This window comes from Terrapene carolina, unplaced genomic scaffold (genome assembly GCF_002925995.2).
Source record: "Terrapene carolina triunguis isolate 2854851 unplaced genomic scaffold, T_m_triunguis-2.0 Scaffold96, whole genome shotgun sequence".
NCBI lineage: Eukaryota > Metazoa > Chordata > Testudines > Emydidae > Terrapene > Terrapene triunguis.
Window position 1 is genome coordinate 77,985,560 of NW_020664447.1, and position 26,164 is coordinate 78,011,723.

Here is a 26,164-nt window from a genome sequence, read left to right on the forward strand (position 1 = left end):
CTTATTATCATGTTTTTATAAAACCATATAGACTGCACAACGTCACAAATGCTATGCACCAACCAACAAAAAAGCCAGATGAAGAAAAAAAAATGCTTTTTATGATTTGTTACAGGATGTGATAGCCAAGGTCCCAACACATAATATCGTAGTGACTAGAGGTGGTTTTAAATGCAAAAGTCGGAAATAACAATGATGGGTTAGATAAAGTTATGGGCAAGTCTGACAGGGGTTTGGACATCAATCAAAATAGTGAATGATCAATAGAAATTGGCAGTGTGAACAACCTAGTGATAGGTGGAACAATATTTCCTCATAAAGAAATCCATGAAGTGACATAGAACTCCCCAGATGGTGCTACCAAGAACCAGACAGACCACTTCTGCATTTCAAGAACCTTGCACAGCTCTTTGGCAGATGTTCGTGCATAGGGGAGCAAATGTGGGCAGTGACCATAACTGTTGTATCGCGAACTTGAAGATCAAGTTAAAGAGGATGTTGAAGATTAAAAGAAGACCATGCATAAACAGCACACAATTAAAACACCTAAAGACAAAAAGTGCTTTTCAGCTTGAATTGAAGAACAGATTCAGTGTTCTAATTGAATTAACCAAAGAGAACCAAGACATTGATACTCTGTGGGAAAACGTCAAAGGGTGCTATCTAGAAAATGCAAAGATAGTTTAAATAACAACGAAATCTAAAAGGGAAGAATGGATTAGCAATGCTACTTGGGCAGCAGTGGAAAAGAGAAGTATAATGCAAAAACTCATGAATGCTAAGACATGTGAAGAGACAAGCAATTGGCAAGAAGAATACAGAGTTCTACATAGAGAGATGAAACGAAGGAGTGCTACAAGAGATAAAAGGGCATATACTGATAGAAAATGTCAAGAGGCTTAAGATGCTAGCCAAAGAGGTGACCTTACAACCTTATGTAAGACAATCAAAGAGCTAACAGGAACTTTAGCACTACTACAGGCCCTATTAAAGGTGCAAATGGAAAGACTCTTAGTACAGAAGAGAAAAAAGGGAAAGATGGGTGGTACATTTTTAGGTTGTTTTAAATAGACCAAGCCCAAGTGACCTACTAGAAATATGTGATGAAGACCTAGCACTAGAGCTTCATATTGATTAAGGACATATTGCAATGGAAGAAGTTAGAAAAGCCATCAGTAAACTGAAAAATGGGAAAGCAGCTGGAGAAATGGTTAAAGCAAGTGATGAAACAGCCTGCCAAAACCACATGGAAAGTCTGGATAGAATATGGAATGACTAAAAGAACCCAACCCAGTGGAAGAGAGCCCTTATAGTAAAATTGCGAAAGAAGGGTGACCTTACCAACTGCAATAACTGGAGAGGAAGCACATTACTCTCAGTGCCTGTGAAAATCATGTACATCATCATCCTGGAATATATCAAGAAACAAATAGATCTACAACTTAGACAGAAACAAGCAGGTTTTAGACCACTCAGATCATGTGTAGACCATACTGGCATTATAGAACAAAGTGTGAGGTGGCAAGCACTTCTTGTGATAAATTTTGTAGATTTCCAGAAGGCTTTTGACACTGTACCCAGAGACGGTCTTTAGAGAATTAGGGCATATTATGGAATACCAACTAAATAATTAGAATAATCAAGGATGTATAGGTTAACGCCAATGATAAAACACAATTGAATGACCTTATTTTTGCTGATGACGTGTCCTGCTTAGTTCAACACATCACTTAATGGAAGAAAAGACCCAGCTTTTGGCAGACACAGCAAAACAAGGTAGCTTGTTTATCAACAGAGGGAAGACAAAATATATGGCTATCAATGTCCCAAAAGTAACCATTATAGAGGACGAAGAAACACTTGAAGACATTCATTTTACCAATCTAGGGAGTGAGATGTACAATGATGGTGATAGATGTCAAGCAACGAATATAAAAAGCAGCAAAAAACTGTTAAAACCTTGAAAAGATTTGGAAAAGTAGCATGATTTGGAACAGGCAAAAATATAAATTTTTAACATAGGCATCATGTCTGTCCTCCTTTATGGACCAGAGTCATGGAAATCTAAAACAGAAATTGATAAGAAGATCAACTCATTCCCAAATAAATGCCTGCAAAAGATATTCAGAGTCCATTGGAAAGAGTTTCTTGCAACATCAGAAATTCTAAGTAGCGCAAACCAACCTAAAGCTCAGATTGCTCCCACAGAGTTCATCACTAAAAAGAAGCAGGTGGTGGCCAAGGTACGGGGACTCGTGTCATCCTAGGGGAAGGTGGCTTCTCTGGCACGTGTCAGGGTGGGCTGTCAGGTGCAGTGGTCTACCACAGTGTGCCCCTGCAGCTGGGCAGCAGCAGGGCCACCTACAGAACTACCCCAAATTATGTTACCCCCTGGGTCACTTCCTATCAATCTGGAGCTCCTTAGTTTGGGGCATGGTCAAACTCTTCTCAATCTCTGAGTGTCCAGTTCAGTTAATCAGTCTCAGGGTTTTCAAATCCCAAAGAGCGGGGAGAACCCAAGTCCTGTGCTAGTACAGCTAGTTGCCACTCCCTAAACAGCGCTCCACAACAGCGTTGCTTCCTGGCGTCACATGCAGTTCATTCCCCCTTCTCCTGGGCTACCAATGCCCTTTGAAAATGTTCCTCCACTGGAAATATGCCTTGCACCTATTGAGGGTGGGCCTCCCTAGCCCAGTTGCTCTACTCCCTACCCTGGTTCAGCATGGGGCCTGTACACCACATCACACAGTATCCTTCCAGGTATCAAAGTTAGGCTGACTTGTCTATAATTCCATGGGTACCCTGAGTTCCCCTTTTTAAAGATAGGTACTATGTTTGCCCTTCTCCAGTCTTCTGGGACTTCACCTGTCCTCAGGAGCTCTCAAAGATAATTGTTAATGGTTCCAAGATTCAACTAGCTTCAGCTAGTTTCCTAATTACCTTAGGATGAATTTCATCAGACCCTGCAGCCTTGAATACATCTAACTTATCTAAATATTCTCTAACCTGTTATTTTCCTATTTGGGCTTGCATTCCTTCCCTCGTGTGGTTAATATTACTTGTGTTGAGTATCTGGTCACCATTACCTTTTTCAGTAAAGACTGAAACAAAATAGCCATTGAACACCTCAGCTTCTTGATGTCCAGAGTTATTAGCTCTCCTTCCCCACTAAGTAGAGGACCTACACTTTCCTTCATCTTTCTCTTGCTTCTTATGTATTTAAAGAACCTCTTCTTAATGCCTTTTACATCCCTTGCTAGGTGTAACTCTTTTTGTGCCTTAGCCTTTCTGATTTTGTCCCTACATGATTGTGCTATTCTTTTGTACTCCTCCTTAGCAATTTGTCCACGTTTCCACATTTTTGTAGGATTCCTTTTTGATTTTCAGGTCACTAAAGACCTCCTGATGGAGTCATATTTGCCTCTTACTAGTCTTCCTATCTTTCCTTCGCATTGGGGATAGTTTGCAGTTGTACCTTTAATATTGTCTCCTTGAGAAGTTGCTAGTTCTCCAAAAATCCTTTTTCCCTTAGATTTTCTTCCCATGGGAACTTACCAGCCAGTTCTCCGAGTTGGTTAAAATCTGCTTTTTTTAAGTCCATTGTTCTTATTTGGCTGCCCTCACTCCTTCCTTTTCCTTAGAATCATGACAACTAACATTTCATGATCACTTTCATCCGAATTGCTTTCCACCTTCAGATTCACTACTAATTCCTTCCTGTTAGTCAGAATCAAGTATAAAACAGCTGTCTCCCTGGTTACGTTCTCCATTTCCTGGAACAAAAAGTCCACAATACACTCCAAGAAGTTACTGGAAATTTTGTTTTTTGCCATATTATTTTTCCAACAGATGTCTGGGTAGTTAAAGTCCCCCATTACTATTACTGCAGAATATACATGTATACTTATATACACACACAGATACACCAACACATTTTATTTTATTGCCAGATTGCTAGAAAAGCTCAAAATAATTACAGTGATTTAGGAATTTTATTCTAATTCTGAAAGAACCTCTACAAACAGATATATTTTCCTAATATTTTATACTTTCCCAGATTCAACACAATCAAAATTACAGAAAGGGGGTGTGACGGGGTATACCAGACCCTCTGAGGCCCCCTGCTGGAGGCCGCATGGCCCTGCCACACCCCACCCCAATAAAGGGCAGTGGAGAGGGTCCTCTAAGCTGCCTCAAGTGGCTGTGTCCCACAGCCAATCAGGGCCCAGAAGCCTAGTATAAGAAGAGCTTCAGGTCCAGCAGGAGTTCAGTTCCTTGCTGGCGCTGTAGAAGTGTGGCTGGCTGATGGAACTACAGAACCCTGGACAGGGCAGCACTGCCAGAAGTCGGGGAGAGCGAGAAGGAGCCTTGAGCTGGTTGCTGAGACTCCATTAAGAGAAGGCCCTGAGGTAAGGGTGAAGATGGTGCGGGGCTGCGGGGAAGTGCCCTAGACATTGAGGCACCCCAGAGGGGAAACTGAACTATAGTGGCCCAGCTGGAGAGCTGTAGCCAGGAAGCTGAAGAGGGCGAAGACATTGTCTCCAGGGAGGGAGCCCTGAGGCACTGCTCTATCCCAGAGCAGGGACAATCTGAGAGAAAGAGTGCAGGCACACACACTTGGCCAAGGGCTGCTCATGAGAGGTGAGTGTACCCCATTACAGAGAGATGAGTCCTTTTTATTACTGTAGCATTTGCTCTGAATAGCAAGATGATACCTCTGAGAAGGCTGTAAAAAACATAGCAAACCCCAATAACTGGCCCCTCTAAATTGGGGTTTGAAGTTGCTGGAGTAAAGACACCTGAATTTGTAGGAATGTGAGTCTAGACTGGTATTAAGTTACCTCTTCTTTTCTTAGGTATTCATTTGTAAAAAGCAATATGAAAGAGGCCTGGATGCTTGAGTGCTGTGCACTCATGCTACAGAGCTCTGAAGCAGTGTTCTCTTATTTAAAAGGTGAGAACTGCATCCAGAATCTTATATTCAAGGCTCAGAAACAGCCAATACATGCTCTGTATGCCGTACCGGCACTTTTCTAAAACTACTCTCTTGGTCTCCAGGATCTCAGCTTTCATTTTAATAAAAAGCAAGCCTAGCTGTTATGGCTGCAAAGAAAACCTTAACAAAATGGGAACTAAATGAACCTGAAACAGAGATGAGTCTGCAAAGGGCATAGAACAACAGCTCTGAGGGGTGTGGACTGCCCCATTCATCTCAGTGAGGTGTGAACTCAGATGCCCAGTGATTATAATTTCAATGTAATATTGTTAATTCTTTTGTCCCCAGCTAAGAAAGGAAAGGGAAGGTCACAATCTGGTCACAAAAATGAGTGAGGTCTCATCTTGGTGCCACAGTGATTGGCATCCTGGAGAGCACCACTTACTCTTCCCCTCCTTGCCTCACCCTCTGCAAGGAGCCCAACGGCGCACAGAGACCATGCAGAGTCATTCTGAACAGCTGCACAATCTGCTGAGAGTAGGCACAGCTTCTTTGAAGAGCAGAGCTTGGAAAAGCACCACCACTTCTCTCCTGCCCCCGGCTTACAATTAGAAGATTTCCCAGTGTTGCCAACTCTTGCGTTTTTATTACTAGTATCAGAAAAAATTGTGTTTTTCTTAAAACCCCAGCTGCTGGACTCATGTGGACATGTGAGAATCTCCACTTACTTTAAAAAAAAAAAAAAAAAAAAAAAAAGGATGTTTCTAGCCTTATGGTTCTGAAGAAAAACTTGAAAACCTGACCCAAGTGTGGTCTAAAGGTCCAAAGCCATACATTGGGGGTTGATAGTTATAAGCATGGGCCTCTCTTGTAGTGGCGTATTAGTTTTACAGGGCCTTTTCTCAATCTCCCCAAAGAGACAACACCAAAAAGTAGCTTCCTGCTTCCACCAATTTAAATAGGATCCTTAAAGTTTCCTATTCTCCAATCCCAACAATACACTGGCACTTTGCCTGCTATAATTTGTCAGCCCAGCAGAGATAGTCTACCCATGTTAAGCATTATTGTCACAGATCGGGTTTTATTTACAGGAATAAACTATTATGCTGACCCATTACAAGAGCTATTTAGCATACTTCAAAATCTCTAGACTGAGAACCTTCTCCCTGCTCTGGCCCCTTTACTCTGGATAAAAGGTCCAGGGTGGTGTAAAGTTGCTCCAAAGCCCTGGGTTCTGCCAATGGAGGATTCTCCTAGTACAGATACTATGGAAGAAGGCCATTGAGGACGTGCCTGGAGTGGAGCTTTAGGTGGGAGGGTTGTGTTGGGGTAGGGCCATGGCATGCAGTGCTGCAGAGATTCTGGGAAGTGCTGCATCCCTAGGGGAGATGCAGGAGGCTGCTGTAACTTAGACAGACCCCCAGAGCTGTGTAAACTATGACAGTGCTGAGGCGCAAAAGCCATCTTCGCTCTCCATCCCCTTGGGCTGTGAGTTCTGTGCAGCACCTCGCCCCTGGAGTTTATCTTTAGCTTTGGTACAAACACCTGACTCAGTGAAAGCTCATACACCAAAAACCTGCAAGTGAGATTTCACACCGTTAGAAACTGAATTGCTTAAATGCCATGATATCTTCTGCCCCATCCCTAAGAGGCAAACGTTTGTTCAGCAGAGTATTAAAGGAACACAACGATTAAGCATATTTATACGATCAATTAAAAAAAAAGAAAGACATGAGGAGTTACCACGTATGGGCAACTCAAATTACATCTCACAATCCTAATTCATTATTAGATTAATTCTGGAGAAGACATCTGACCATAACAGATGAACTCTTGAGCAATCCCTTAACAAATGAAATAGCATTCCAAAAATTAAATAATAATGCCTTGCACTTATGTAACATAGTCCGTCAAAAGCTCCTTAAGCAAAGAATTAAGCCTTAAAAACACCTCCATGGAGTTGGTAATTATTTCTCCTCTTTCATAGCTGAGGAAATGGAGGCACAGAGAGGTGAAATAACTTGCACAAGTTCACACAGGAGAGAGAGTCTGGAAGAGAACCCAGATTTCCTGACTTCCAGACCTGTGCCTCAGCCACCTTATTATACAGCAAGCAAGTACCTGGAGTAGTTATTATTTATTCTTTTTAAACTGATTTAGATTTTTTTTTGTAAATCCCCATCCCAGCCTCCCTATGCAGGAATAGACAGAATACATAATAGAAAATCCATACCACTTAACAGTGTCCATAAAAAAATCTAGGAGACTCCCCAGACTCCTGCCTCCCAAACTCCAACTCCCATAGCATCCTTGAGTGCATAGACTGGAGAATCTTGAGTGGGACTAGAGGTTATTTTACCTCTGTATTTGGCAATGGTGAGACCACTGATGGAATACTGCGTGCAGTTCTGGTGTCAACAACTGAAGAAGAATGTTGATACATTGGAGAGGATTCAGAGAAGAGCCACACGAACGATTAAAGGATTAGAAAACCTGCCTTGTAGCAACAGACTCAGGGAGCTCAATCTATTTAGCTTAACAAAGAGAAGATTAAGAGATGACTTGGTTATAGTCTATAAGAACCTACATGGGAAACAAATATTTAATAATAGGCTCTTCAGTCTAACAGAGAAAGATATAACACAATCCACTGGCTGGAAGTTGAAGCTAGTCAAATTCAGCTTGGAAATAAGACATAAAATTTTAACAGTGAAGGTAATCAACTACTGGAACAATTAACCAAGAGTCATGGTGGATTCTCCATCACTGACAATTTTAAAATCAAGACTTGATGTTTTTCTAAAGGTTATGCTCTAGGAATTATTTTTGGAGAAGTTCTATGGCCTATGTTATACAGGAGGTCAAACTAGATGCTTACAATGGTCCCCTGTGGACTTGGAATGTATGAATCCTGAAAAGTAATGAGCACTCAAAGCTATGATCAGCACAATGTCCGAATCAGACCCTGGATCAATTTCATATCGCTTTACAGCCAGCATGTGTCTGGACACCACCAGGGCTACCCGTACTGAGTAATCCTCACCGCGATATAATTGAACAAGTATAACATTCAGAGGTGCCTCGATCTTTTTGGAAGATGAGCATAAAGGATTGTTTGGTATGTTCTCATCAGCTACATTTTGCACAATAATTAGTGGGTGTTGTGGGACTGAAAGGAGGAGCCAGGAAGATAACAGCATATTGTTTAGCAAACTCAAGACTTTTCACCTCCTTTGTCATTTTAGAGGAAACAGAGCAGGCCCATCTTGTTACATAAACTTACGTGCTGTACAGAAGCAGCATAGGGTAAACAGAAAGCACCAAGAACTTGAGCACAACAGATCCTGACTACTAATTATTAGAAACCTGGCAACGTCTTTTGTCTTATCCAATGTCAGATTTTTTGACACGGACCATAAGAGTTTAAGAAAAGAAGCATCAGATTTGATTGGACCTCCTTTGTTTTCAGATAGGCACTTAGTGACAGGTTTCTGAGTTACCTGAGAAACCTCAACTAGAAAAATCCTGAGCTCAACATTTCATGGGTTAAGATCAATGTTTCCTGTGTCTCTGGAAATCTGCAACCTGTAAAATTGAATAAGTCTTGTGATAAAGGGCCAGATTTTATTCTGTTTCACACCATTGATTTCAGGGTAGAATTTGGTTCTGAAGGGACGACCTATCAACCTGCCAGATATCTGCATTCATGCCTGAGCTCAGGCTCTCTCTCTTCTCAGAAATTTAAGATTCTTGTCTGTATAAATACACCAGGTAGCTAAATGGCTCTTACATTTTGCATGGCATCCTGATACTGCGGCAGTGATGACAGCTGTGACTCAGAGTGGTACGGGGATAACCCTTTTCTTAGAGTCCTCAAATCCCCAGAGCTAGATTGCTGCAAAGACAAAGAGAGAAAATAGGACAATCTGTATTAACCAGAGGAAGGAAAATAATGCTCATTCTGCTTAGAATTCTTTATTAGCTTTTCCTTGTGACCATTTCTATTCTGTGGCCTGTTCCCATAATAACTTTTCCCTGAAATAATGGTTAAAATGACCATCATAGTTAAAATGCTTTTCCTTTCCTCAATTCTGGAAAAACATTGTCAAGTGGTTGGAGATTAAGCATTCACAGATAGACTGGGCAGATATTTTATTTTGCCCAAGTTCATCTAAATTTCAGATCACTAAAAAAACACATTAATATGCAGATGGGAAAATTATTCATGTGAACTCTGACCTCATTCCTGCAAAATAAAAATATATTATTAAAAGAAAAGTAGCATGCACCAATCAGAATACACCAGAAACCATTTTCTAGCTCTCCTTTTAAGACTAAATTGGATATTCCAGTTGGCAATTGGAAAGTAATAAGAGTTTTTAAATATTGACATTCTCATTTATGAAAGCTCTCACGTGTAAGTGACACCATCTCTTGTTTGGCTAAGAATTTCTTGTACACACGGAGTCTTGAATAAATATTCTACATGCCATACAAATAAATGTTATAAATCACACACATTCTATGGAAAATAATACCCACAATGACCACAAAATGATCATGTATTATAACGGTCCCCTTACGAGGGAGTCTCTGTCTAGTTTACGAGGGAGTCTCTGTCTAGTTCCCTCACTTGGTGAATCTTAAATGAGATACTCTTAGAACCAGCAGAATTGTTTTTAAAAGATCCAGTATACCTGAGGATGAAATGAAGGATCTGGGATTATATCATTTTTTTTACCATAAACATGCCATTAACTGTATGTATTTTAAGAGCATCAAGCAATGCATTGGCCTCCATTTTAAAGCTATAAAAGCATGACCTTTGGGATTTTTATGCTCCATTAAGAGTTTTGACTTGCATTTGCTGCAAAAATGGTATTTTCCACTTCAAAAGAACTAAAGAAAAATCATTGGTGCAATAAAATTTAATGGAATGTCTCATAAATCAGCTCAACTGTTCAGACAAAAAAAACACCCCAGTAATCCCAGGGGTTGACCATAGCCAAAACCTTTAGAACTCTTGTCGCTGCAGCATTGGTGGTGGGTGTACTTCCATTGCTTGGTCCCATTTTACAGCAGAAAAGTTTGGTTCCCTTAGAGCACATACACCATGTTCCCATCATCGACGGTAGAGATTTTTTTCTTGCAGTGATCTGTTTGGGAACTCTGTTTCTCAGCTCTCAAATACTATATTATTCTAAAAAGATCCAGTGTGATCTAATGAGTTCACAGCTACAGCCCGCTAACCCTATTCCTTTTACAAGCTGTGCAGAGATGACTAGTCTTCATGGCAGTCATCCTAAAGAACTGGATATTACTGCCACATAGTTTAACCTGCTAGAAGTGTTTTATCCCTTTGCAATCAGTTGCCATAGAATGATTTGCACAGATTGCGCATTGACACTTTCCTTGGAATTGTAAGATGGCATCAGAAGTGATTATTGTCTTGTTTTCCCAACTTTTGCATTTCACAAGTGAAGAGTCAAAGTTTTGAAATGTAGCTCACTCTTGCAGGTAAAATGTACTTGGAACTGAGGGCAAGATTTACTTCACTGTATAAATGCCTGGGCTTTTTATGGGGGAAGTTTGGGGATGAAGGTATTTGGGGAGAAGGGTTGGATAAGTCCATGCAAATCTGATGACTAGACACCTTTATGAAGGGTCTAATGTGTAATCATTTCTTGGCTGATTATATTGAAACAGAGGATTTGTCCTGGCTGGCTGTGCAAGCTACAACCTGCACCTCACCTATCACATATGAACATGTGGCTCCAGCAGTCTCAATGCTGGATCCCATCATTGTGTTATCTACCATTGACCTCCATTTTGCCTTGACATTTCTGGGCATGGTGTACTGTTCCCTCTTGCATCTGAGTCGAACACACGCATATGTGCATGCACATGAACAACAAAGGCAAATAGTACAGCACAGAATTTTAAAGTCCTTGCTATGTGCTAGAGTGATCACAGATGCATAGGGTCTTATCCGTAATGCTCCATTCGAGAAGGACAATGCATGCCTTTCTGGGGATTAGAGTGCACGGCCCAACATGTAATTCTGCTGCATTGGAAGCTTACAAACTGCACTGATAGAAACATGCCACTTTCTGACACAAACATGGGTGAATATGGATAGAGATGGGCAGTTTGTGGCTATTTATTTCCATCTTTCAGCATCTTGCTCTCCTGCCACAAGATGAGTTGTTCCCATTGAGAAGGGTCCTGGTACTTTGGACCGAGTGTTCCTTTCTCTAGCACATTACAGGTTGCACTGACAGCAAAGTCAAAATATCCCTGTGAATGAATCCCCCTTATCCCTGAGTGCCCCCTTGCGGCTGGGTGCTCTAATGCCAGGGTTAGTATCCCACTTCGCCTTTTGGGCCCCTAAGCACTCCACAAAAGGCTCGTTTAGCTCAATAATACCCCTCCTGGAGCTGGTTTATCAGAAAAACACAGTGCATGTATATGTACAAAAGTCCCAAAACATGGTCCATGTATCGCCCCTTCGTGCATATAGTAATTAAGATCCCACAACTTCTAGTTCATCAACATGACACATACCATACTGCAGCAGCTTCCACCACATCTGGGCTCTTCCTCAGTCCTCTCCTGTCCTTCTCCCAGGCAGCAACCCCAGCCCTTCCAGCGGGGCAGGCAGGCTCCGTGCCTGGCTCCCGGGAAGCAGCCAGCATGTCCCTCTGGCTCCTAGGCAGAGGGGAGGCCAGGGGGGAACCACGGCCAATGGGAGCTGCGGGGGCAGCATGCGGAGACCCTGGCCATCCCTCCAGCTCCTAGGAGCCACCTGAGGTCAGTGCTGCCCGGAACCCACATCCTGACCCCTCTCCCGCGCCTTAACCCCCGGCCCCAGTTCAGAACCCCCTCCCACATCCAAACTGGAGCCTGTACTCCCTCCCGCACCCCACCCCCCTGCCCCAGCCCTGAGCCACCTCCTGCACTTGACCCCAACCCGAAGCCCCCTCCTGCACCCCAAACCCATCATCCCCAGCCCCACTCCAGGGTCTGCACCCCCAGCTCGGAGCCCTCACACCCCTGCACTCCAGCCCAGAGCCCCCTCCTGCATCCTTAATCCCTCATTTCTGACCCCACCCCAGCACCTGCACCCCCAAGTCCACTCCCGGAGCCCATACTCCCTCCCACACACCAATCCCCTTCCCCATCCTGGAACCCCCTCCCACACTCCGAACCACTGGGCCCCACCCCCCATCCCCTCCTGAACCCCAAACTCCTCATCCCTGGCCCCACCCCAGAGCCCACACTCCCAGCCAGAGTCCTCACCCCCTCCTGCACCACAAATCCCCTGCCCCAGCCTGCTGAAACTGAGCGAGTGAGCAAGGGTGGGGGAGAGCGCATGACGGGGGAAGGGGGGATGGAGTGAGCAGGAGGTGGGCCTTGGAGAAGGGGAAGGGCAAGGGTGTTTGGTCTTCTGCAATTAGAATGCTGGCAACCCTACTTGGAAGCCAGCAGGCTACCCCCCTGCTGATCTCCTGCCTTCAGCCCTCTGGCTCCCACTCTGCAGCATGGAGACATCAGCAGGAAAGCTCCTCTTCTGCTCCCCTGTTCAGCCCTCTCTGGTCCGTGGCTCTCCAGCTTGGGAGTTAGCAGATAACGCCCTTCCCTGCTTTTCTGCCTTCAGCCCTCTGACCCAAGCTCTCTCTAGCTTGGGGAGATCAAACAGCAAACCCCTCTTGTTGCTCTTCTGACTTCCAATTCTCCCTGATCCTTTATGGCCCCAGGTGCTGCCTCACCCCCTTTATTGGCCAAATTGGGGACACCTGTTCTGGTGCAGGAGAGCTGGGCATGCTTCACTTAAAGGTGCCAACTGCCCTGTGACAATCCGTCTTGCCAAACAATTTAAGGCAACCACACCTTTGCCTGGTCTACACACAAGGTTGCACTGATTTAGCTAAAGATGTGATTTTATACTGATTAAAGAGATTGGTGCAAACCCCAGCATGGACACTATTCTGGTTTCAACCTGGTTTATAGCAGTTTAGTTTGTGTTGGTAAATTTACAGGCACAAATTAAACCAATAAAACCAAGACTCCACACAGGGGTTTGCATTTGTTTAACTAAATCAGTTTTAAAACCAATTTTAGTCGAACTGGGGCAACTTCTGTGTTTAGACAAGGCTTGGTTGCTGTTCATGAGTCTGATCCAATGCCCTGGAGATCAATGTAAAGATGCCCACTGAATTCAGTCTACACTGAATCAGGCCTTTAGATAAAGAAAAATGGAACAAACCAGTGAGAGAACCTTCAATGGGCTGTCAGCATCGGAAGTGTCCAATATGAAAATGAATGTGTTTAGGAAGCAGTGAATGGGCGTTCATGCTCCTTGTTGCTCCATTGTTCTCTCTAAGTCTCATAGTTTTGGAGAAATCCATTTCTATACTAGTGGCCAATCCAGCTCCCATTGAAATCAGTGCAAATGTGAAGTCAGCAGTAGGGATTGAACCAGAGACCTCTGGTTCTAAAGCACAACCCTGTGCTGTCTGAGCAAATTCTCTCTTCACAGGATACAAACATCTCTTTGAAGTGAAGAAACTTAACCACCTCAGTAATGGTCTTTCCAGGTCAAGGGTAAGGCACATTAGTGGGGCAGAGTAGAAAATCTTGACCTATTTGGGCTACACTTTCAGTGCTGTTGCTCCAGTCCCTCTCATGAGCACTAAACAGTTTTAGTTTCCTACTACAATTTTCTTTAAAAGAAAAATTTGTTTCAAAATGTAACTTGTTCTATGAAAACTGGTTTCCTCCAACAGCCCATAAAGCACATCTCAGCACCATTATTTATATGACAGAAAAAGTCTGTTTTTTTCCTGGCTGCAGAAGAAAAGCGTTTCAATTAAACTGGTGCAATTACCTCACAGACATTCATAAACATTTACACATTCATCAGACTTCGCTATCAAGGTCTAAAGCTAACCAAGGAAAAATGTGAATCCCTCATTAACAAGCAATATGACTAATGATGCATCAAAATGAGAAACTATTATGCCATTTAAACCTAAATTAAAAATCCTGGTATTTGCATTGTTAGTTCACTCACAAAATGAAATCCCTTATTCCCTTGCCCAATTTTCATTACTGAGATGGAAGTGACTCCTAAATTACTTTTCTCATCAGAATGGCATTTAAAAGCACCATTGCTGATCACCTCTGTTCTCCATCACCGTTTGGAGATGATCTTAGTTGCCAGGCAGCAGGTCTTTAGTAAATCACTGTTCAGTAAAGTCGTTTTACAAGTCTTGTGAAATAAAATCCTTCATACGATGAAAAGCTTCACACCACTCAACTTAGTTAGGAGTCAGTCCTTAAAGAACAAGATACATCCTAAAGCACACACTAATCTAAGGCCTAATCCTGCTTTCCTTTTTTGTACACAGTACTTCCCATTGGCTTTCTTGGTACACAAAGATGAGGCACATAATATCACTGAAGTGCAAGGTCTCACTTAGCTCCAATCCAACTCCCATTGTAGTCAAACAGAGTGTCCATCAATTACTCAGTGTCAATCTGCACTGCTGCCAACCAACTCATAGGCATGATGTTACATTTGCACCCATTTCAATAGATTTCTCCAAAACTATGAGACTCAGAGAACAATGGAGCATACACACCAAACCACTGCTTCCTAAACACATTCACTTTCATGTCAGACACCTCCATCATTGACAGCCCATCAAAGGTTCCCCCAGTGCAGTTATTTACTTATTCTCTGGGAATGATCATACAACATCTTTTATTGTTTAATTAATCCTAATGTCTTGAGTCAGAAAAAGACTTCTAATAGGCCAGATCTTGAGATCTATACATGGTTGTTACTCAGTTTAAGCCTTAATGGAGGAAATGAGTCCAACTCTGCGCCCGCTTAAATCAATGGGTATTTTACGCATTCACTTCAGTAAAAGTGGGTATGGAGTTAGACCTTAGTGAAAACTGACTAACCCCATAAGTTTCTCTCTCTTCTAGAATATAGGTCTAATCATTAATAAAATAATAAGTTGAACTGAGTGAAAAAATAGGGAACATTTTTCACAAAATTTCAGTTTTTGTTAAAAATCTCAAATTTTTGACAAATTTCAATCAATTCTAGTAATAAACTTTTAAAAACCATTATCACACACCTGAAGTTTGAATCAAAGCCTATTATTCTTTCTAGCAGAAAGAATAAATTGTGACCTGTTACAAATGGCATGAGAAGAACACGGCTGCTACTCTGAAACTGATGTTTATGTTGCTATTTTAAGGTTAGGGTAATAAGCAGAAACATTTATTTTCCTTTTTCTTTCTGTCTGGTCAGTGGTATAGCTATATTGAACCAACTATGCAGATAAGAACTTTCAGGCAAGTTAGACAAATTATCTTTTTAGTTACACTTTAGGCTAACTTCTGCTGGAGAGGATGGAAAAAACAGAACAAATAGGACCTAATTCCTATACACTAGGATATAATAAAATGGGTCATTCCTATATTAAAGTTAAAGAGAGAAACACCCAAATTTGCTTGATAGCCACCCAGATCTTTCTCAGCATTTATGTATAAGATTAGTAAAGCTATGGAACTATTTACATTAGAATTATGTTCTAAAATAACCCAGGAATATTAGAAAATGACATTGTCAGCTTCCAATAATCAATGAATTAGCATTCAGAACAGAGCTTATATAAGTGCTCATTAATTGAAAATACTATTCTCTCCTTTGTCATCAACTGAAATAGCTGAAAATCTCTACAGGAGAAAAAAATAGATTCTCCATTTGTATCCTCATGCTACTGAGGTATTAGAGCCTTTCCCCTAGGTTTCTCTGTCAGATTGTTTGTTTTCCTCCTGGGTAATTTTTTTTTTCTTTTTACCTTCCCACAGTCTGTCAAAGCTGGCATTTGCTAGTCCCATTTGCATGGAAAACAGAAAGAAGCATCACTCTTGTGAAGCCCAGCGCTGTTCAAGAGCATCTTCTAATGATAACTTGCGTGTCTGGAGTTTTTATTTACTGTCAGTGGAGTCCATTCAGGAGGGGATTGGGAAGCACTGAGTGGACAACTGCAGACAATGTCACGGACTCTGGAAATCCCAGTGGGTCATAATTTTTAGACACTGCACTATAAGGTTCACCTTTCAACCATTTTAACTTCTTGATGGTGAGTTAGAGAGACAGCAGATTGCATGTTATACTGGTGGGCTCAGCTCATTGCCTGGCAAGGTGAGCCACTATATCAGGAGGTTTTTCCCCCCTTCCATATGAAAAGGACTTTTCTATGGCAACCTGACAGACATAGGGTCTGATTATGCTTTCATTTATCCCCTCCCCTCTATGTAAATCAGAAGTAACTCCATAAAGCCAACAGCCTTGGAAGGGTGTAAAATTGGTGTAAGATCAGAACATGGCCGTTAGTCCACTAGCATTCATTTTAAACAGAACAGCAGAGCTTTTACATAGGAAAATGATATTCAGACTGTTGTAAGTTCTGAGCAGAAGCATTATGAAAGGTGAATGGGAAATCTTACACACACACAAAGTATATTTAAGATCCAAAACCACAAACCAATTATGCACAGAGCATGATATTTTAAAACAAAATAGCTGAGATTCATTTACTTTTGACTTACCTACTAAGCCTTGCATTCAAGGCTCTGAGTTTTCCTTGCAAGAATAGAAGAGGCCACTAAAACACAACATTTTCTTGAACTGTTACTGGCATTAGTGGTGTCATCTATTCTTTCAGGAGAAATGCAGATTTCTGAACTTGGAGGGTAGCCAAGATTTCTGATCACTTTTAAATGATACCCAGAGGTCATAACTGTATTACACCTGTTATGCAACAGAGCTTTAGAGGAAATTATATCTTAGCATGCAGTAAAACTAAATGGAAAGGATCCTTAGATCTGCTATAAACTCAAACAGTTGCAATATACTATATTTTTGTCAAAACCATTGTAAAAGATTTGCATCTAAAGCATGTACATGTCACACCAGCATCCCAACCTCTAGAGAGATGGACAATTTCCATTTTTAGTGTCCGCTCCACTCTCCCAACAGCTCAGGGTTTGATTTTTGTCTAATTTAAATATTTAAGGTGAAATTCACCCCATCCAGTGAGGCAGGACAAGACATCTGGACCATTTAAACGCTTAAGGGACTTTATTGCTCTATAGGCCCTGGCCCTCTCCATAGGGGCTAATTTCACTCTGGTTATTTTGGCTTCACTCTAAAGGTCTAGAACGCCACGTAGGCTTCAGGTAGGAGACACGTGGAAAGTTAGCATTCTGAGTGCTGGAATCCTGATTGGCTGGGTATATGGAAGCACTCTGATTTCAGCTGTGGAGGAAGTAGGGGAGGTGGGGGTAAATCAGAAGCTGATTAGCTCAGGCTCTTGCGCAGGTAGGTAAAGGAGGCAGGTGGGGGGAGGAGGGAGGTTGGGTTGTACAGCTGGGTGGGAACCAACATATAGGAGGTTGGTGGAACTGGGGCCAGAGTTCAGTGTGTGTGTGTGTGAGGATGACAGGTAGAATTAGGGTTAGGTAGAAAAGAGGGTGAAAGAACATGTCTATGTCGTAGTGCAAAGGTCCCTGAAACTTGGGAGGAGGTAGGAATGAGCTCATATCTGGGGACATAGGTTAGGAAGCAGATTAGACAAGTGAGGCTGGTGAAAAACTGGGCAGTCTGGGGGGGGGGCCCGAGTTCCTTCAAACTTGACAGCTGAAAGGAGGGTGGAGGATATCAGAAGCTGGAAACACATGTTGTCATCTGCAGTGTCTAGGTGCAATTTACTGAGGAAGGCCTGTAGATTATTCTAAGTGTTAATTTAGGGAGCGGGCAATGTGCTTATGGCCAGTAGTACAATACATTATCTAAGTCACCTGCCTGTTGCTATGGTGTATATACTTCACCACCTACTGGCAGCAATTCACTGCACCATAATTGTTCTAGTAATTGAAATTGCCTCAGTTTTGACACTCAACAATCAGTTGTTTGCATCTGGGTAATTAAATGGAAGATTTAGTTTGAAAGCTTTTGCTATTATTCCAGACACACACTGGTCCAGAAGCCATTTAGCTGTGAGCTCCTCGCACTGGCAAATGGCTTTGATTTGAATAGTAATTTTTGATAGTACAGTCTGAGTTTTGACAGACTTACCCATATCTTTATTACCAGTGCAGAGCAGAAGTTAGAAATAATTAGGAGTGCATTTAATACATTCAGATGATTAAAAATGGAAATTGCCAACATGAGCCTCTGAAAGAAAGATCCACCAGTGCACCAAACAGCCACCACCAATACTCAGAGGCAGTCCCACAGATCCAAAAAGCTCAGAGCTTATAAATGTATTAGATCTCGCTACCTTAATGAAATTTCTTGGCAAGCTGTTGCGGTCAGTCAGCTAGGAGGGAACAAAAGAATATTATACAACTTAAATCTTAATTAAAATAAAAGACACTTTATTGTCATGGTAAACTTTAATCTTTATTACAGATTACTAAAATAGGACCTTTTTAACATTCAGGTTTTGCAAGATAATATTTGAACTCAAAGGCCTTTACAAATATTGATAAATTAAGACTCACAGAACTCCTTATCAGACAAATAAGCATAAATAGACTAATATCCCTATTTTAAAGATGGCGAACCTCAGACAAAATTGGCCAAATTGTTATACCCTTACTTGTACTGAATAACACTTTACCTCACAAGAACACCTCTTGAATTCAATAGCCATACCTGTGCTGTAATAGAATATTCAGCATGATTAAACTCAGCATTACATCATTGACTTCAGTCAAGTTACTTCTGATTTACACTGATGTAAGTAAAATCAGAAAAAAAGGCCTTAAATGAATCGTCCAGGGTCCCACAGCAAGTCATCGGAAGGGCGGGTGACAGAACCAAGAATTTCTGCCTCCTGGCCATGTTCTCTCATCACTAGGCCTGACCACAAGAACAAGGGACGACATTCTGTGCTGCGGCTCTTGAAAGGAGTGTGATTAGGTAGCTGTGACGTTATTGATATAATCTGGGACCATATAGATCATTGTTGCAACCAAGGTCCTGTAGTGGCACGCAAATCTTGTATAAAGGGGGTCAAATGGGGTGTCTAAGACAAGGTTATGGTTTACTGGTTATGATTAGGCTGTCTATATGTGTGTATCAATTTTGTAGTTGAAGTTATGAATATTGGCTCTATACTGTCTGTATTTCAAACTTATGCTATGCTGCTGGGTGACATCCCAGACAAACTGGTGTTAGCTCTGCCTAGCCTGCTTGATGGCCCATTAAGGACCATCAGCTATACAATGGACCCATTGAGAGAAGCCATATATGCGTTGAGACTCAGCAAAGTATGCAGGAACTTGCCCATGTGACTCCAGACTCCATTTTGCTGTAATTTTCCACAGTAAGAACAAAGAGGTGTTCTTACACATGGAAAAGACTATATAAGGCTGATGCCTCGTCTCCATCTGGTCTTCAATCCTGCTTCATACCTCTGGAGGAACTTTGCTACAAGCTGAAGCTTTGAACAAAGGACTGAGGACCCATCCCAGCGGGGGATGTATTCCAGAGACTTGATTTGAACCTGCAGTTTATTCTATCGCTGCTGCAAGCCTGAACCAAGAACTTTACCATTACTGTATGTAATTGATTCCATTTAACCAATTCTAACTCTCATCTCTACCTTTTCCTTTTATGAATAAACCTTTAGATTTTAGATTCTAAAGGATTGGCAACAGCGTGATTTGTGGGTAAGATCTGATTTGTATATTGACCTGGGTCTGGGGCTTGGTCCTTTGGGATCAGGAGAACCTTTTTCATTACTGGGTATTGGTTTTCATAACCATTTGTCCCCATAACGAGTGGCACTGGTGGTAATACTGGGAAACTGGAGTGTCTAAGGAGATTGCTTGTGAGACTTGCGGTTAGCCAGTGGGGTGAGACCAAAGTCCTCTTAGTCTGGCTGGTTTGGTTTGCCTTAGAGGTGGAAAAAACCCCAGCCTTGGGCTGTAACTGCCCTGTTTGAGCAATTTGTCCTGAGTTGGCACTCTCAGTTGGGTTCCGCCAGAACCGCATTGTCCCAGTAGCGTTATGCCACCTTTGCACCCTCTTGATCCTGGGCTGCTCTGCAGCCCCTAGAGCAACATAGACCATCTTGGGTGGCTATCTAAGCAACCTATCCCCAGCTGCCTATGGACTGCAGCACTGCCCAGAATCCCTGCAGTATTAAGTGTTGTGACCCCACTCCCAACATGCCCTTCCCACCTCCAGCTCTGCTCCTCCCTGCATGCCCTCTGTGCCAGCGCTTGTGAGGAGGTGCTCAGAAGACAGTCTTATGGCTATTTTCCATATTGTTTGCACCAGAAGAATTCAATGCAGAGCTTTTATGGGTCCTCAACACCACCCCAGCCCTTTTACCCAACATTAAGGGTGTGGAGGGGGATGAGACTCTTCCCTAGGAATACAGTTTTGACTGGAATAGACTTAATTTGATGATTGAGACAGAAGCTTTACATACAAGTTTTCAGCTAGCTTCACACAAGGAACATACATAATATGGGTAAGATCTTCAAAGCGGTCTAGAGTATTTAGCCATCCAACTCCCACTGAAATTGATCTCTGTCTCTCACTCTCTCTCTCTCTCTCACACACACACACACACACACACACACGTATGGATGGCCAGAGTTGACACACACGCACTCTTGTATGGATGGCCAGGGTTGTCAGTAGGGTAATGCTCTCAAATCCGGATTAACAGAGTCACAGAGTTTAGGGTCAGAAGAAACCACCAGATCATCTAGTCTGACCTCCTGTACATCACAGACCACTAATAGCACACAGCACCTGCGCACTAACCCCAACAATCAAAATTAGTCTAAAGTATTACAGTCCACAGGAGATTAAATTACAGTGTGCCACCAGCAGAGAACAGACGGGCCCGAGGTGCACCAGTGCCCAAGGCCCCCGCAGTGGCATGGAATGGATTAAATGAGATATACTCAGATGATCTTGGCAAGTGACCTGCACTCCGTGCTGCAGAGAAAGATAAAAAAACCCCGGTCACAGCCACTCTGACCTGAATACAAGAAGCAATCCCCTGGATTGTATACTCTGGCCACAAAGCACCAGCACACGTAAAATGGCACAAACAATGTTGGCCATATTGCTTTTGGTATTTCCAGTAGCTGAAACCATCAGCATTCTTAGTCAGGACCTAAATGGAGGCTGCACATCTTCATCTGGCTTCAAGGCAGTCCTTCAGTGCTTTGCAGCTGCATTTTTAAATGCCAGTAAGTAAACCCCAAGCCATTACTTCCTCAGCTCCCATCCTACCATCTCCCCTACAATCCATCATGATGTTAACTAAAAACTGAATTAAGTTTCAGCCATTAAAGATATTGTTACCAATCATGCTTCAGCAAAACACATGTACGACGCTAAGAACATCTGAGCAGTCCCATTAGCTTTGATGGGACTGCTCACGTGTGCTTAAATTTACACGAGTATTGGGTATTTTGGGACCTTACTGTTTATTGTGTGGGTGGGTTTTTTTTAAAGAAGAGAAACTTCTCAAAATACTGCAGATGAAAGGAAAGTTAAGGGATGAAATTAAAGACCCCTCTGTTTAATATCTTCTATGTCATGTATAGCACTTTTAATCAGCAGATCTCAAACTGCTTTTCAGAAAAGGTCGCTATTATTATCCCCATTTTATAGACAGGAAAACAGAAGCGCAGAAGGTAACCTGACTTGCCCACGGTCACCTAGCAGGCCAGTGGCAGAGCCGGGAAGAACAACACAGGTCTCCTGAGTCCCTATCCAGCAGGCAACTGGGGAAGCTCAAGTTAATTTCACAGGTGACACACCCCAAATCCTTTTCTGTTTCTCTATTCTGGAACAAGATGACAACTGTGGGAACGAGATGCAGGAGGGGCTTTTGAGAAAAAGTGGCACAGGAAACAGCTGGGGTTCCAATGAAAAATACAGAATTTATTTGTGTGTGTGTGTTTAGATTTTTAAGATAGGGCTGGATCTTGGCCTTACACAACAGCAAATCAGGAGTAACTCCTCTTGTGTCAATAGGTGCAAAAACTGATGTGAGAACAGAATCAAGCCCGTAGATTTCAGATTGTACATCTCTCTGGCTTTTGCTTAGACAGGGAGTGGTAAATGAAGATTTGAAGAAGCAAAGCAGCAGATGTCATTTGGTTAAAGTGCTGAAAATTGGAGTTCTTAATTGACAGAGGAGAGATAATGCTGTGGGGAAGCATTAATGAATAGCAGGAGATTGTTAACAAGAGGTTTAGCAGAAGATTTCAGCATGTAAAACTCTATTGTAAAAATATTTGTTATCGGCATCTCCATGGGGTATAAGCAATAAAAAACAGTGCCAGTTACAATGCTCTCTGTCCTCTGTAGAAACTGAGACAGGGAGCTTTAATACATCATTAACATTCAAGAATGGTTGTCTTGTCTTTTCATTTTTATACCAGCAGAGAAAGATCAGCCCAATAACTCATGTGAGGCTCAAGTAATCAGCTCAAATGAAAATACAGTATATAATTATAATCACCCAACTGGCAATCTTCGCTCAAGAGAGAGAGACCAAAGACTGGAACAGCTGAGGTTGGTGCTGGGGCTCAGATCCAGAGCTTTTAGTCTCTTACATCCATAAGTATTAAAATACAAAAAGGGGTTGTTTCCACTGCCATTCAGCGGCTGATCTGTGGCTTGTATGCAATGAGTCTCAGACCAGTGGAAGGTGTCTACAGCACAACAGTCAGCTCCACAATCAGCCCCTTTTGTTGGCAAACTCATGGAGAAGCCAAGGACTGAGGCACCGATTCAGAAAGGTGCTTAAATACATGTATAACTTTAAGCCTGGGAGTAGTCTCATTGGGCCACAATCTCCAGTCTCCTTTGGCCACTTTGCACCACTCAGGTGGGGCAAAGTGGATCAATTCCAGCCAAAAAGTGTCATTGGAGAATTCCTCTTGCAGAGGAGAACAGCTCACAAGTATCAGCTCAACTAGGGTGACCAGACGTCCCGATAAAATTGGGACTGTCCCGATATTTAGTTGTTTGTCCTGCGTCCTGACTGATGTATGTTTTGCACTCTGGCGGCACTCGGGCTTTTTTTTTTTTTTTTTTTTTTTTGCTTCGGTGGCGCCCCCTCATGTGTCCCGATATTTTGTTCTTGTCATCTGATCACCCTAAGCTCAACAGAAGCAGTGAAGCTGGCACCTGTGCTAAGCTGGTCTCCAAACCCCGTATGGGGGTGTGCTGGGAAAGGGATGGATATGGCAGTGGTGGGGCAGGAGCATAGATTCCAAGGCCAGAAGGAGTAGAGCTGATTCTCCACTGGCGTAAATTAGACCAACCCTTCAGCTGTTCTAACTAAAGCTGGGACCATGTCTACATGCACTAACCCGAGCTCAGATGCAGGGGAGAATTGAGCCCATTGACTTCAACAGGATTACTAAAGTGCTTAAAGTTTTTCATGTGCTTAAGTACTTTGCTGAACTGGGGCTTGAATGGCCAGAGAAAATTAGCTAGAACTGGCCAAAAAAATTATCATGATTTTTCATGGGATATTTTGAAATTTTTTTTTTTGTTAATTTCCCACAAATCTCTTAAGGTTTTTGTTGCTGTTATTTTATGAAAAATCCAAACTGGAAAGCTAAGAATTCTTCATTTTGAAAACCATTTTTGGTAAAAAAAAAAAATCATTTTCAAAAAGTAAAAATTTGTCCTGAAAGCCAAACTGGAAAATGAAAATTCTTACCAAAAATTTCAATTCATTTTTAATTGAAAAAACAAATTCAATTTTCCACAACAATGTTTATTTTGGTCAAAAAGGCAATTTTTCCCTTAAAAGAAATGTACCAATGATAAAAATTCAACCAGCTTTGGAATTTGCACTCTTCCCAGCCCTATCGGACCTCTCTCCTGGTCAAGGCTGAGACATCTGAGGCTATGTCTACACTACAGAATTAGGTCGGATTTATAGAAGCCGGTTTTATAGAAACCGGTTGTATGCAGCCGATTGTGTGTGTCCCCACCTAAAATGCTCTAAGTGCACGAAGTCGGCGGACCGCGTCCACAGTACCGAGGCTAGCGTCGACTTCCGGCGCATTGCACTATGGTACCTATCCCACAGTTCCCGGAGCCTCCGGCGCCCATTGGAATTATGGGTTGAGATCGCAATGCCCGGATGATGCAAAGCAGTGCCGCGAGGGGTTCTGGGTACATTGCGTCAGGCCCCTCCCCCGCCGTCACAGCAACGGCAGACAATAGATTCGCGCCTTTTTACCTGGGTTACCTGTGCAGACAACATACCACGCCAAGCATTGAGCCCGCTCAGCTCAGCTCACCGTCACCATATGTCTTCCGGGTGCCGGCAAACGTGGGACTGCATTGCTAAACAGCAGCAGCAGCTTACTGCCTTTTGGCGGTAGACGGTGCAGCATGACTGGTAGCCTTCATTGGCGATCTGGGTGCAGGCAGCCGTGGGGCTGGCAGCCGTAGGGCTGCATTGCACCAGCCCCTTGCCTTTTGGTAGAAGATGGTATATTACGACTGGTAACCGTCGTCATCGTACTGCAGTGGCTGTCGATCATGGGCACCCGGGCAGACAATGATGGTTATCAGTCGTAGTATGCTATTTTCTGCCAAGTGCCCAATATTGTCTGCTAAGCACCCAGAAGAGGCCGAGGGCTATCTGGGTGCTGGCAGACATGGGGCTGGCAGCCGTGGGGCTGCATTGCACCAGCCCCCTTGCCTTGATGATGATGGTTATCAGATGTAGTATGCGCAGGATGGGGCAACATTGCTACACAGCAGCAACCCCTTGCCTTTTGGGCAGTAGATAGTATATTACGACTGGTATCCATCGTTGTCATACTGCAGTGGGTATCAGATTGTGCAGTAGACCTGAAGGCTAACTGCCAAGCGCCCAGTATTTGCTGCCAAGCACCCAGAAAATGCCAAGGGCTATCAGTCATGCTGCACCGTCGTCTTAAGATGTAAAAAATAGATTTATTCTGTATTCATTTGCTTCCCCCCCTTCCTCCTGCTAAACCCAGGCTTTTGAGTTCAATCTTTGGGGGGGGGCATTCTGTGTGACAGTTGTTTGTGTTTCTCCCTGATGCAAAGCCACCTTTCTTGATTTTAATTCCCTGTACCTGTATGCCATGTCGTCACTCGCCCCTCCCTCCCTCCCTCTCTCCCTCCCTCCCTTCTTCCCCTGGTCCGTCAGATACTACTTTCGCGCCTTTTTTCAGACCAGTCGCCATAGCCAGCACTGGGATCATGGAGCCCGCTCAGATCACCGCGGCAATTATGAGCACTATGAACACCACGCGCATTGTCCTGGAAAACATGCAGAGCCTCCTGGACATGCCAAAGCCAAACCAGGACCAGCTGAGGAGGAGGCGATTGCAGCGCGGCGACGATAGTGATGAGGAAATTGACATGGACCTCTCACAAGGCACAGGCCCCAGCAATGTGGAAATCCTGGTGTTACTGGGGCAGGTTCATGCCGTGGACCGCCGATTCTGGGCCCGGGAAACAAGCACAGAGTGGTGGGACCGCATCGTGTTGCAGGTCTGGGACGATGCCCAGTGGCTGCGAAACTTTCGCATGCGTAAGGGCACTTTCATGGAACTTTGTGACTTGCTTTCCCCTGCCCTGAAGCGCCAGAATACCAGGATGAGAGCAGCCCTCACAGTGGAGAAGCGAGTGGCGATAGCCCTGTGGAAGCTTGCAACGCCAGACAGCTACCGGTCAGTTGGGAATCAATTTGGAGTGGGCAAATCTACTGTGGGGGCTGCTGTGATCCAAGTTGCCAGGGCAATGAGAGACCTGGTGATATCAAGGGTAGTGACTCTGGGAAACGTGCAGACCATAGTGGATGGCTTTGCTGCAATGGGATTCCCAAACTGTGGTGGGGCGATAGACGGAACCCATATCCCTATCTTGGCACCGGCGCACCAAGCCACCGACTACATAAACCGCAAGGGGTACTTTTCAATGCTGCTGCAAGCCCTGGTGGATCACAAGGGACGTTTCACCGACATCAACGTGGGCTGGCCGGGAAGAGTACATGATGCTCGCGTCTTCAGGCAGTCTCTTCTGTTTCGAAAGCTGGAGGAAGGGACTTTCTTCCCAGACCAGAAAATAACCATTGGGGATGTTGAAATGCCTATCGTGAT

General features: G+C 43.2%; 1 protein-coding gene across 2 annotated transcripts in view; it reads right to left on the bottom strand.

The window, feature by feature from the left end:
• Window positions 1-26,164, bottom strand: part of CCDC85C (coiled-coil domain containing 85C) — a 160,610-nt gene that overhangs the window by 19,997 nt on the left and 114,449 nt on the right. Inside the window, exon 3 of one of the 2 annotated variants that reach the window (XM_026651523.1) lies at window positions 8,727-8,831. The exons of the other annotated variant lie outside the window; for it this stretch is intronic. Within the exon in view, the coding sequence (XP_026507308.1) occupies window positions 8,727-8,831 (105 nt within the window). The remainder of the gene's footprint in view (window positions 1-8,726; window positions 8,832-26,164) is intronic. 2 annotated transcript variants of the gene reach the window in all.